General features: G+C 40.3%; 1 protein-coding gene across 15 annotated transcripts in view; it reads right to left on the minus strand.

Moving 5' to 3' along the window:
• TENM2 (teneurin transmembrane protein 2) overlaps positions 1-12489 on the minus strand; it is a 1251785-nt gene that overhangs the window by 59171 nt on the left and 1180125 nt on the right. For 14 of the 15 annotated variants that reach the window (XM_043596358.1, XM_043596374.1, XM_043596352.1 and 11 more), the window contains 2 exons: positions 3887-3907; positions 685-917 (listed from right to left, as the gene is read on the minus strand). In XM_043596358.1, the coding sequence (XP_043452293.1) occupies positions 685-917; positions 3887-3907 (254 nt within the window). The remainder of the gene's footprint in view (positions 1-684; positions 918-3886; positions 3908-12489) is intronic. The other variant, XM_043596343.1, reaches the window with a different exon arrangement.

Below are 12489 nucleotides of genomic sequence, written 5' to 3' on the forward strand. Positions count from 1 at the left end.
TGGCTTCTATTTCTTTGGCACCTTCACCCTAGTGCCCATGCCCAAGGCCATTCATCCTTAATCCATATTGCCAGATGCTTTAGTGATAGCTAAAAATGTTAATAAGAATTGGGGCTTCAAAGGATCAATAGGTCTTTATCCCTAAGTATCTTTGGTCCTTTTCCAACAGAGATCCATTGGTTCTAAGAACACCTCCCCCCTAATCCCAGACTCTTGGAAATTATACCCATTCTTAATTGCTACCATTTATTGGGCATTTACAAAATGTCAGGCTCTGTGCTTATGACTATGTACACTATTGTCTAACATAAACATCTGGGAGTGGTTGGAGCCCCCCCCCCCCCCCCCACTGGGCTCTGTTCTGTCTCCAGCCCACACAGCTGTCACTCTGGCTCATGGAGCTAATATTTCCCTCTGACTCTGTGACTGGCAGCATTCAGAAGTCTCCAGGAGCAATCCAACCCACTTTCCGTTTGTAGCATATGTGGGTGATGAAGTTTACTTCAAATAAACAATTTTTTAAAATACTCACCCACACACCAAAGCAATCTATAAGAGTTAAATTATTGTAGAGAAAGCTGTATTTGTGACTGCCTGGACTTAGTTCAGTTCCAGTTAAGAAGAAAGACAACCTTGTGGCAAGGTCATTCTGGAGGAGGGGTTTTCTTCTTTTGTAACCTTTACCTCGAGGGCTCATCAGGGTTGCATCCACAGCCTTCCCCCCATCTCCACAGCGGGCTTCATCAAAGGGCAAGCACTGCTCTCCAGTCCCTGCCACCACTTCTGAATTCCCAGCCAGGTCTTTAGCTCCACTCAGAGACTTGACTCGGTAGATTCGCCGACTGTTGGTGTCAGACACGTAGAGAGAGCCGGACACAGGGTCTACTGCCAAATAGTACTTGTGTGCTGGGTTGTTGCTTTAGAAGAAGCAGAAAGAGAAATGAGAAGGGGCTATGCAGCTGGTCTACTGGATCAAAGAGATGACAAAAATCCTGGTAAGACTCTGTTTCTAGTGTCTTTCCACTTTATTGAACTGGAAAGAATCTAGCATAACAACCTAGTGTTCTAACATATCATGGCTCTTAGCTATTTCTTTTAATTGGACCTAAGCTCTTCATGCTATTTAGAGAGTTCATCCTTTCCCATCATACTAAAATACTATTGCTTCATTTAGCTGGTACAAAAGATCCCAGTCTGGTCCTGCTTTTGTGTCAGTGTTTTGTGTGTATCAGCCTTCTTTATTTTCCCCCATGGGTTTGATATATTTCTCAAGTGGGATTGAGGAACACTTCCATGAGACAAGGTTTTCTTTTAATCCATGCTTCCTTAATGTCTCCAGGGCACTAGATCATTAATACTAGGGCAACCTGGAATTTTCCTGACTTTCTGATGGGAGGCTCCCAGATCGATCCCTAGTCCTCAGCCTCAGGTCTTCTCTACTATTTCTCAGTGTGGATATGAATAAAGTTGGCATTTAAAAAAAATGATATTTTGCTGATATCACATCCAGAATCTATATTACTGAGGGAGAAGGTACAGTTTTAATATTTTATGTAATGGTGAGGTCACAAACGTGGATGAAGAGCTGCTAGGGCCCTAAGTGACACTAGACGTGTTTGTGAGAAATGTAATAGGAAGGCACTATTCCTCAGAGACCTGGACCTCTTTCTCTGCCATGCATCTAGCTGCCCTATATGTTGCTGATAAGGATAGGACTAAGCCACAGGAAACTCTAAACTCAGTGTGACCCAGCTGGTGACCTTAAGTAAGTCTTTTGGCTGTGTTGGGTCCTAGACTGCTTATTTGGATAATGAATAAATCAGATCATTTCTCATGTCCCTTTTGGCTCAAAACCCTACAGTTTCTTCCCTTTGCAGTGTCTGTCATTTGTTGGAGGTTGAGACCAGAATAGGTATTCATGCTATTCCTATACTGGTTATTAAATCACCACCTCTAGGTTGCAAACAGTGAATGCCTCTCTGCCTTAGGATGCCACATGCCAAAAATCAGCATAGGCCTTTTGTTTTTCAGTTATTTCTCAATTGTAGTTTGGAATTATGGGAAGAAAGGGGATGGAAGAGGTGAAGGAAAGGTGAGGGTGATGATAGTGTTGGATGCATTTGTTCTGTAGACATTAGCTGGTAAATTACTAATTAAAACACCCCCATTTGGATTCTTCCTTGATTTAAGGAAGAAAAGAACTAGGAAGCTATTTTTAGGAACAATTTGTGAGTCAAGACCATCTTTAATTCCAACTTTTCCTCAGGTTGCTATTAAGACACATAATTGAACTAGAAGTCAAGGTCTTTCTAAAATTCCAGCCTAGATAACTAGTTTAAAAGAGTAGGCTACCAGGGTTCCATTCCTTTCCATTCCTTTCCTTCCTCTTCCTCTTTCTCCTTCTTTTCTTTTCTTTTCTTTTCTTTCTTTCTTTCTTTCTTTCTTTCTTTCTTTCTTTCTTCTTTTGCTACTAAGTCTTTAGAGAATATCCACATATGCAAATTAGGGCAGAAAGGGAAAACTTCATGCTATTTTTTTAATTAGATGCTGTACTTTGTTACCGAATGATAGTAGCTGGCTAGCATCATGAGCAGAAGGATCAGGGCACCGCACATCTGTGCCTATCTGTGAGCAAGATAATTAATTCTGGACTTTCTTGGGAGCCTGATTCAAAGAGCCTTTTCAAAAACTCTGGTAGAAGAGCAGACAATTAAGGGTGTGAGGTCAGTTCTTGTTGGGGTCTCATTCTTCCCCATGGCCTCATACTTGCTCCAACCAAGATTCTTACAGAGAATCTCAGGTATGGACAGCCCATACTTCCACATTTGTGGCTACGGTGAAGGTCAAATGAGGTATGTGAGTTTGAACTGGGATGTCCTTTCAGGGCATTGTAGATTTATTTTTGCTTGGCCCAGTTGGGGTGCCTATAGGCAGACCAGTTTGGGAGTACCTGAGGAAGAGGCAGAAGGTGCATACGCATAGCTTTTCCACTGAAGTTGATGATCTTATACAACTTGACTCCATTTTTGTCTAATTCTCACCTAACATCAGGAAGAAGCCCCTTCCATGTTTCATTTCAAGAAGTGAGGAGAAACATTCCCTTGAGTATTAAAATACATTATTTTGTTTTTCTCTCTCCTTCTAAATAAAAAGATCACTTTTCTTCCATTTCAGTGCAACCTTGGGACAAGCTGGAGTTTTCCTAGCTTTGTAATGGGAAGCTCCCCAGAGCCATATGCACAAATATGTGTGTTGTACACTCCATATGTGAATTTCACCAGTATGGTTTTAAATGATAACCTGGAGCAGTTGAATGACAAAGGCTATTTAGACAAAAGTACTTGGTCTACACCCTTCATACTACTTAAAAGTGATTTAACTCCATGAAAATTCCCAATGCATCTGACTGTTGGATTCATTCTGACCAGCAGATTGGCAATTAACTTGTTTTTTTTTTTAAATGACCATATATCCAGGGGAAAAAATCATTAATGAGTTGAAAATGAGTTTTTGACCCGTTTCCAGTTCATTAAAGCTTTTGTGAACCCAGTCCAGCATTTACAAAAGCCAGAAGTTTGCCTCAACTGTTTAGCCCAATTATGGACCGCGCTGAGCAGTCAGGATAAAAGTTCGCTGAGGGTTCATTATCTTGCACTTGCATCTCCCGGAAATTCTAATTACTGTCAGCTTATTTGGTTGCTTTTTGACTGCATTTCATAATTGCTAAAGCTTATCATATCCACAACACACAATTAGCACATAAAAAAGTTACTATATTTGGTACATAAAAATACACAACATTACACAAGAAGCACAAAACAAAAAGCAAACACAAGGAAGCAAACGAACCATATCAAATTATATGGGAAAGAGTTCTTCGTCTTACCTATGTTTAAACTCTTTATTTCTTTATAGAAAGAAAACAGAAGGAAAAAGAACAAACAGTTAGCTGAAGAATTGATGATAAAGCAAACATAACATTTTCATTTCTTGCATAAAGGGACCCAAAAAAAGGCACTCGTCTTCCTTTTTTTTTCCCTTCTAGCTGACAGCTCCTGGCTCAATTACTTGGGGAACACCCCTGATTTTGGACTCTTCCTGGCCATTGAAAAATCTACAGAAGAATGCTTGAATTCTCTGACCAGCAATGTGGCTGTCACATGACACAGGTGGCAACAGGTGAAAGAGGTCTTTTGGCTAATGAAAGATGGCAAATAGTTTCCCTCTTGAGTGCCAATACTGATTGATTAGTGATGCCTGCCAGGAGCACAGAAGTAGAAGGATTCTGAAGCCAAATGCCAATCAGCTGTAACAAGTGCTGGGACTCATTTATAATGTCTGCCCTGGGTGTGGGAGGGAACCTGGTGCCACCTGTGCCACCTATATGTTATTGGTGCATCACAGGGTAGAGTCAGTACCATCCAAGACAGCCTCTTCCCAAATCCATCTGCAGTTTGGCAAACATTCTGTTGAACCCTGAGAGTCTCAACCATTTCCTATCCCTGTTCTATGACACCTTCCCTCTCCCTAACTCAATTTGCATGTGTGGGGCCCCTTGTATGCATTCTTTCCTACAGATAACATTCATACATGAAATTCATAGATATTAATATTCTCTATAATTGGAGCCAAAGACTCCATTTACCATTTCTTTTTTGGAAAAGTGGTAAAAGTGTTGCTGTTCTTTTTTTTTAATTTTAATTTTAATTTTAATGTTTATTTTTATTTTTGAGAGAGAATGTGTGAGAAGGGAAGGAGCAGAGAGAGAAGGGGGACAGAGGATCTGAAGCATTTTTTAAGAACAAAAATACATGTCAATTTCAACAGGAAAGAGGCTAGAAGTTAATAACATTAGGGCAAAGAGGAGAGATGCTAAGGCCTCAAGTAAAGAGAACTGCTTCTCATTCCTGAGACTTCTAGGCCAAAGTGGAAGGAGTCTCTAACCCCCTCTTTCCCTCCTGGCTGAGGGAGGAGGCTTCAGGGGAGGGACAAAGAGAACTAATGCCCTGATTCCTGCTTAGGTGCAGCCTGGGCCTCTGCCAGGGGCCATGATTAGCGGTGGGTTTGCACAGGGATTACATTTTTATATTTTATTCCAATGTGTTAGTTTTCGTTAAAAAAAAAAAGTTAATTAAATGATGCTGATAACTCCTGAGCTCTGACTGACATAGTGCAATTTAAGATTCATTCTGCAAAGCCTGGTGTGTCAGGGTGGCAGCCGGGAATTCTCGCGTCTATTTTATATTGCTTAATGAAAGTGAAATGTTATCTGCCACCAGTGGTAGTCATATTTGGCTCTTAATTATTGCAATATCAATTCCAGTGTTTTAGTCAAGATTTTGTGAAAAGACTGGATGGGATTTGGGTCTGCAGACCTGACCTACTTCTTTCCTAAGAACATGTGCTTTAAGTTGATTAATATAATATCTATGCTGGGGAAAGGAGAAGGGCAGGAGTGGCAGACCAAGTCACTGAGGGTACAGTCCAAATGATCATATGGATATGAGCTTTGGAGACCAACTGAGGTCACCACTATTCCAGTCCAAGGCCATTGGCAGCATGGGTACTTAGTAGCCAACAAACCAAAATAATGGCATTGAGTCAATCGATGTAGATCAGCACAGGTGCCTTATATACAAAGGACAGGCCAAGGCTTTGTGTTTGCAATAATGCAAACCCTTTAGGCACAGCCTTCAAGGGCAGAGTGGTGTCTTAGATTCAAGAAGTGAGATGGCTTAGCTCATCAACATTTGAGACTGTTGCCTCCTTCCCTTCCAACTCCCTCTGTGCCACAGAATAGGGTGGTATTGGAGTGGCCACAGTTTGTTTGTTTCAGTTCTAATGAAAGAGAAGTTAGCTGGGATAAATTCAGTTTAGGGGGGACATGCTTATGTGTTAATTAGTTAATTAATATGCTTAAATTAGTTTTAGGGGGACATGCTTATGTGGCTCATATGTGGTCCTTTCATTATCTAGTTAGATTACTGCTAGTGTTGGGGTGCCTGGGTGGCTTGGTCGGTTGAGCGTCCGACTTCGGCTCAGGTCATGATCTCACGGTCCATGAGTTCGAGCCCTGGTTCGGGCTCTGTGCTGACAGCTCACAGCCTGGAGCCTGTTTCAGATTCTGTGTCTCCTTCTCTCTCTGCCCCTCCCCTGTTCATGCTCTGTCTCTCTCTGTCTCAAAAATAAATAAACTTAAAAAAAAAAAAGATTACTGCTAGTGATTCTGGTATAGGAATGGCTTTCAGGAAAGCTTCCGCCCTATTGTTCAGACTCACTAAGCATTATTACTGGAAGTGTAATGCCCAATGTCACCAAATGGGTGTGGTGTGGCTTGCTCCAAGTGGGGCCTTAGCTCATTCCATTGATGTTATGGCTTCCACAACTTGAGAGACATGGGACCAAGGACAGATTCCAACAAAAGGGAGGACACTGGTGCATGTCTCCTTTAACTCAAGCAGTGTGTCCTGAGCCCCTGATGTGGACCAGAAACTGTTCCAGGCATCAAGGGGCAAAGATGCCAAAGGTGTCTGCTCTACAGAAGCTTATACACTAGTGCCCTAAAGACTTACACAGAATATTTCACTATTACCAGGACATCAGTGACAGGCTGGTTAATGAGTGTCAACTCAAAGACTATTTAGATTATTCACTGTACAAGGAAACCTGAAATTCACAGAAATATTATTAAAGAAGCCTGATAAAGATTTTTCCAAATTTTACAACTCTAACAATGTTCATAACATCACCAGTAATCAGTTGTAGACATGAAACATTTACTAACTTATCAATAATCTGAAACAAATCTTGACTATAGCTATGCCAGAGGAAAGACTGAATATTGCTCTATTCTTTTTATAGGTAATGACATTACACAATCATTGTCATATTAAAAGACAATCAAAAACTATGCAGCCAAAAAGTGTAGGAAAACAAGTATCATGGAAGTGTAATAGTAGTTAATTAATAAAACATTTTAGGTAATTCATCTGGATTTTGTGATGTTTGCACTAATTATCAGCTTTTCAAAATGTGCACTTTCTGTTGGTTTCCTTTTTCATCCTAAATAAGACTACATTTCATTCAAAGTTATGTTAAGATTTAGTCCCCATGAAACCTGGACCTGCCTTTGGTAAAGGACTTTGAAAACAGTGCCAAGAACTGCCCCAAATTATATGGGGTATTGTTGTTATTGTTATTCTGGGTAGGGGTGATATGTTATATTTTGTTTCCTGACTTTGGTATTTATAGCCTGATCACATGGGGAAAGCATATAACTAGAACTTTATATTCCTCCCTATCATTCTATGCCTGTATCAAGAAGGGTCTTTTCTCATTGAAATTCTCAGGCAAAGCTTATCTTTGGTGAAGCTTTCTTCTAACTTCTGCTGCTCTTGCCCTCTTTCTTAGGCTCCCATTCTCTTGTGATTCTTCCCTCTCTATCACTAATGCATCTGGCCTGGACAATTCCCTTCCCTGTAGATCTTCCCTGATAAAGCTATTGCTGTTGATCCACATCAATAGTACCATCAGAATCTCAGCATGGGAGAGATAGAAGGATCATACCTCAAGATCATAAAAGCCATATATGAAAGACCACTGCAAATATCATCCTCAAGGGAAAAAAACAAGAGCTTTCCTCCTAAGGTCAGGAACACGACAAGGATGTCTACTCTCACCACTGTTATTCAACATAGTGTTGGAAGTCCTAGCCTCAGCAATCAGACAACACAAAGAAAGAAAAGGCATCCAAACTGGCAAGGAGAAAATCAAACTCTCACTCTTTTCAGACAACATGATACTCTATGTGGAAACCCAAAAGACCCTGACAAAAAACTGCTACAACTGATCTATGAATTCAGCAAAATCACAGGATATAAAATTAATGTACAGAAATAGGTTGCATTTCTATACACCAATAATGAAACAGCAGAAAGAAATCATGGAATCAGTCCCATTTAGAACTGCACCAAAAAACATAAAATACCTAGGAATCAACTTAACCAAAGAGGTAAAAAATCTATACACTGAAAACTATAGAAAGCTTATAAAAGAAATTGAAGATCTCTCTCTCTCTCTCTCTCTCTCTCTCTCTCTCTCACACACACACACACACACACACACACACACAAATGGAAAAACATTCAATGCTCATGGATTGGAAGAACAAATATTGTTAAAATGTCAATACTACCCAAAGCAATCTACACATTCAATGCAATCCCAATCAAAATTGCACTGGCATTCTTCTCAAAGCTAGGACAAATAATCCTACAATTTGTATGGAACAACAAAAGACCCCAAATAGCCAAAGCAATCCTGAAAAAGAAAACTAAAGCTGGAGGCATCACACTCCCTGACTTCAAGCTGTATTACAAAGCTATAATCATCAAGACAGTATGGTACTGGCACAAAAACAGACACAGAGATCAATGCAACAGAATAGAGAATCCAGATATGGACCCACAAATGTATGGCCAACTAATCTTTGACAAAGCAGGAAAGAATATCCAAAGGAAAAAAGTCTCTTCAGCAAATGGTGTTGGGAAAACTGGACAGTGACATGCAGAGGAATGAAAATGGACCACTTTCTTACACCATACACAAAAATAAACTCAAAATGGATGAAAGACCTCAATGTCAGACAGGAAGCCATCAAAATCCTAGAGGAGAAAACAGACAACCACCTCTTTGACCTTGGTTACAGCAACTTCTTACTTGACATGTCTCTGGAGGCAAGGGTAACAAAGGCAAAAATGAACTATTGAGACCTCATCAAGATAAAAAGCTTCTGCACAGCAAATAAACAATCAGCAAAACTAAAAGGCAACCGACAGATTGAGAGAAGATATTTGCAAATAACATCAGATAAAGGGTTAGTATCCAAAATCTATAAAGAAGTTATCTAACTCAACACCCCCACCAAAAAAAAACCCCAAAACCAAATAATCCAGTGAAGAAATGGGCAAAAGACATAGACACTTTTCCAAAGAAGACATCCAGATGGCTAAGAGAACACCTGAAAAAATGCTCAACATCACCCATCACCAGGGAAATACAAAGCAAAACCACAATGAGATACCACCTCACACCTGTCATAATGGCTAAAATTAACAACTCAGGCAACAACAGATGTTGGCGGGGATGTGAAGAAAGAGGAACACTTTTGAACTGATGGTGGGAATGCAAACTGGTACAACCACTCTGGAAAACAGCATGGAGGTTCCTCAAAAAATTAAAAGTAGAACTACCCTATGTCCCAGCAAGTGCACTACTAGGTATTTATCCAAAGGATACAGAAGTGCTGTTTCAAAGGGGCACACATACCCCAATGTTTATAGCAGCAGTATCAACAATAGCCAAAGTATGGAAAGAGCCCAGATATCCATCAAGTGATAAATATATAAAGAAAATGTGGTATGTGTGTGTGTTGTATATATACATGTATATATGTATATATACACACACACACACACACACACACACATATATATATATATATATATATATATATATACAGCACACACACACATACATACACACACACAATGGAATATTACTTGGTGATCAAAAAGAATGAACTCTTGCCATATGCAACAATGTGGATGGAACTAGAATGTATTATGCTAAGCAAAATTAGTCAGAGAAAGGTAAATACCATACAACTTCATTCATATGTGGAATTTAAGATACAAAACAAATGAACATAAGGGAAGGGAAGCAAAAATAATATAAAAACAGGAGGACAAACCATCAGAGACTCTTAAATACAGAGAACAAACTGAGGGTTGCTGAAGGGGTTTTAGGTTGGGAGATGGGCTAAATGGACAAGGGGAATTAAGGAGGACACTTTTTGGGATGAGTGGTGGGTATTATATGTAAGTGATGAATCACTAAATTCTATTCCTGAAATCATTATTACACTATATGTTAACTAACTTGGATATATAAAAAAAGAATCTCAGCATGGGAAAGTGTTTTAGTTGGGGAACAAAAGCATTTTTCGTATCATAACATAATTTTATATTTGGAAAATAAAAAGTTTTTTAGTATTTCAAACATTATGGAAAGTGTGAGATTCTTATGTTTAGCACAAGAGGCCAAGTTAAGACAAGGCAGAGAGACACTGTCACATACCTTATAATTTATTGCCTTATATTGGGATCCAATTCCAAAGATGTTCTCAATTGAGGAGGAAGAAAGATTTTTCTGTGCCAGAAATTCACTCTAAGGTGTTAGTCACTGACAAATTTACTCTCTAAGGCTGGGGTTTTCTAAGGATTACCTGGAGTGAGTGTAGTTATAAGAAAGGGAATATGCCACTAAAAGTGGGGTATCAGGCTTTTTGGGGAAGTGCATGATGAAAATGTCTTGAATGCTGGTGGAACTGCAGCATACAAATGATAACCATTTTACGTAAGAATAAGGCTCTTTCTAACATTAGAAGTTTTCCAAGTGCGTAGAACTCTGCCCCTGTATATTTTTGTATAGACAAAGGAAGGAGGAAGAGAGAAGGAACCATGGGAACATTTATATAAAATTCTGACTCAGATGCTTAGATTTGGGGTGGGTAAGTGAGATACGGATGGGCACTGAATCCTGAAACTAAATCATTTAGCTGCCAACTCACAATGGAGAAAAGACATAAGCAAGACAGGTCTCTTTCCCCTCCTCCCTCCCTCCCCTGGTTACTGTTTTTGAAGAGAGGGGATTGACAGCCTTAGTTTTCAGTTATGTGGTGGGAAGAAAAGAAAAATCAAACCAGTATTCTTGTAAAAGCTTAACTTCTAATCGTCTCTGGATACCTGGCTGATGAAAGCAAGAACAAGTCTAAAGGCAGTTAAAACGGAAAAAGAAACCACACAGCTATTGAGGGAAATTGATAGTTACACTCCCTCCAGCTGTCCTTAATGTCACCATGTGGGTGTGGTGTGCTGCTCTGAGTGGGTCCTTAGCTGTTATCATTAATGTTGTGGCCTCTACAAATTGAGAGACCTAGAATCAAGGACAGATTCCAAGAAAGGAGGATAATGGTCTGTGTCTCCTTTAACTCAAGAAATGTGCCTTAAGCCCCCAGTGTGGACAAGGCATTGCTCTAGGTATCAAGGGGCAAAGATGCCAAAGGTACCTGTGCTATGGAAGTTCACACACTAGGACCCTAGAAGACTTACATGGAAATAACTGAAAAACAAGGCAATAAATGGGGTCACTTTTGTGGAAAATTAGAGTTAAGTGACCCAGAGGAGGGTGAGAATTATTTCTGCTAGAGAGGTCAGGCTTCATGGAGAGGGGACCTTCAAAATGAGCATTAAAGATGGACATGATGAGGCTGATTAGACAAAGTATTTTAAGTAGAGCAAGTAGCATGAGTCCAGGTTTGGAGGTGGGAATGTAGTAGGCAAGTGCTGATTTAGCTCTGAGCACCTAGACCCATGACAAAGAAATAAGGGCCAGACAATGGAGAGTTGGTTATAAATGTCAGATTTAAAAATGCAACCCTCATGGAAAAGCAGAATGCTACCTTCACTCCCTTCCCTGACTCCTGCCATGGCTCTCCACTGCCAACGGGATTCCTGAGAAAAGGACTCTCCAAAGATAAAAAGGGAAATGAACATCTTGGGAAGGGGACCTAGTTGGGTAGCTCTAGAAAATGTGGTTTGTCTGATTGGCAATTTGACAGCTTGAGGATTACCTATTTGTCTCCTTCTCCTCTCTCTGTTTATCTTTTGCTCATTATACTCTTCTAGTCTACCCCATGACTTCCCCTTCTTTATTTCCATGATGGGTGGTTGTTGGTTCTTCTACAATACTCATCCTGAATTGTCTCTACTTGCCTAGGTTCCCATCTGTCATCTTCAAATGGGTGCTCTTTGAGCCTTGTGTTTCATCCCCTTCTAGACCTTTAGAGCCCAGCACATGCTTGGCTCACATTATGTTCAGTAAATGCCTACTGGATCACTGAATCTGTAACCTTCTTGGGGGTGAAGCTGGGGTTTTCTTCTCTCTCTCTCTCTCTCTCTCTCTCTCTCTCTCTCTCTCTCTCTTTTTTAACCGCCCAGTGCTTGGCACAGTCTCAGGTCCCAGGAATAGTCAGCAGTACTTGCTGATGGTCTAATCACTGATCTCTCTCCCAGAAGGGGCCGCTAAAATGCAAGTGCAACCTGTGGCTTCTTCTAAGTCCTTCACATGGTAGCTGAGGCTACTTTAGAAAGCACCACCACCTCCTTGGTTGCTCAGGTCAAGATGCTCATCATAATCCTTGATTCTTCTTCTTCTTTTTTTCTTTTTCTTTTTTTCCATTTCTTACACCTGATCCATGAACAATTCCCATCACATTTACTTTGAAAATATATCCCAGTTGGAATACTTCCTTATCTCCCCTGCTACCCCTCTAGTCTACATCACCATCACCCAGACCCTGGTCAGCTATTACAGCTTCCCTATGGGCTTCTCTGCTTCCACTCTTGCACCCCTACAGTCCATTCATCT

The sequence above is a fragment of the Prionailurus bengalensis genome, chromosome A1, assembly GCF_016509475.1.
Source record: "Prionailurus bengalensis isolate Pbe53 chromosome A1, Fcat_Pben_1.1_paternal_pri, whole genome shotgun sequence".
Taxonomy (NCBI): domain Eukaryota; kingdom Metazoa; phylum Chordata; class Mammalia; order Carnivora; family Felidae; genus Prionailurus; species Prionailurus bengalensis.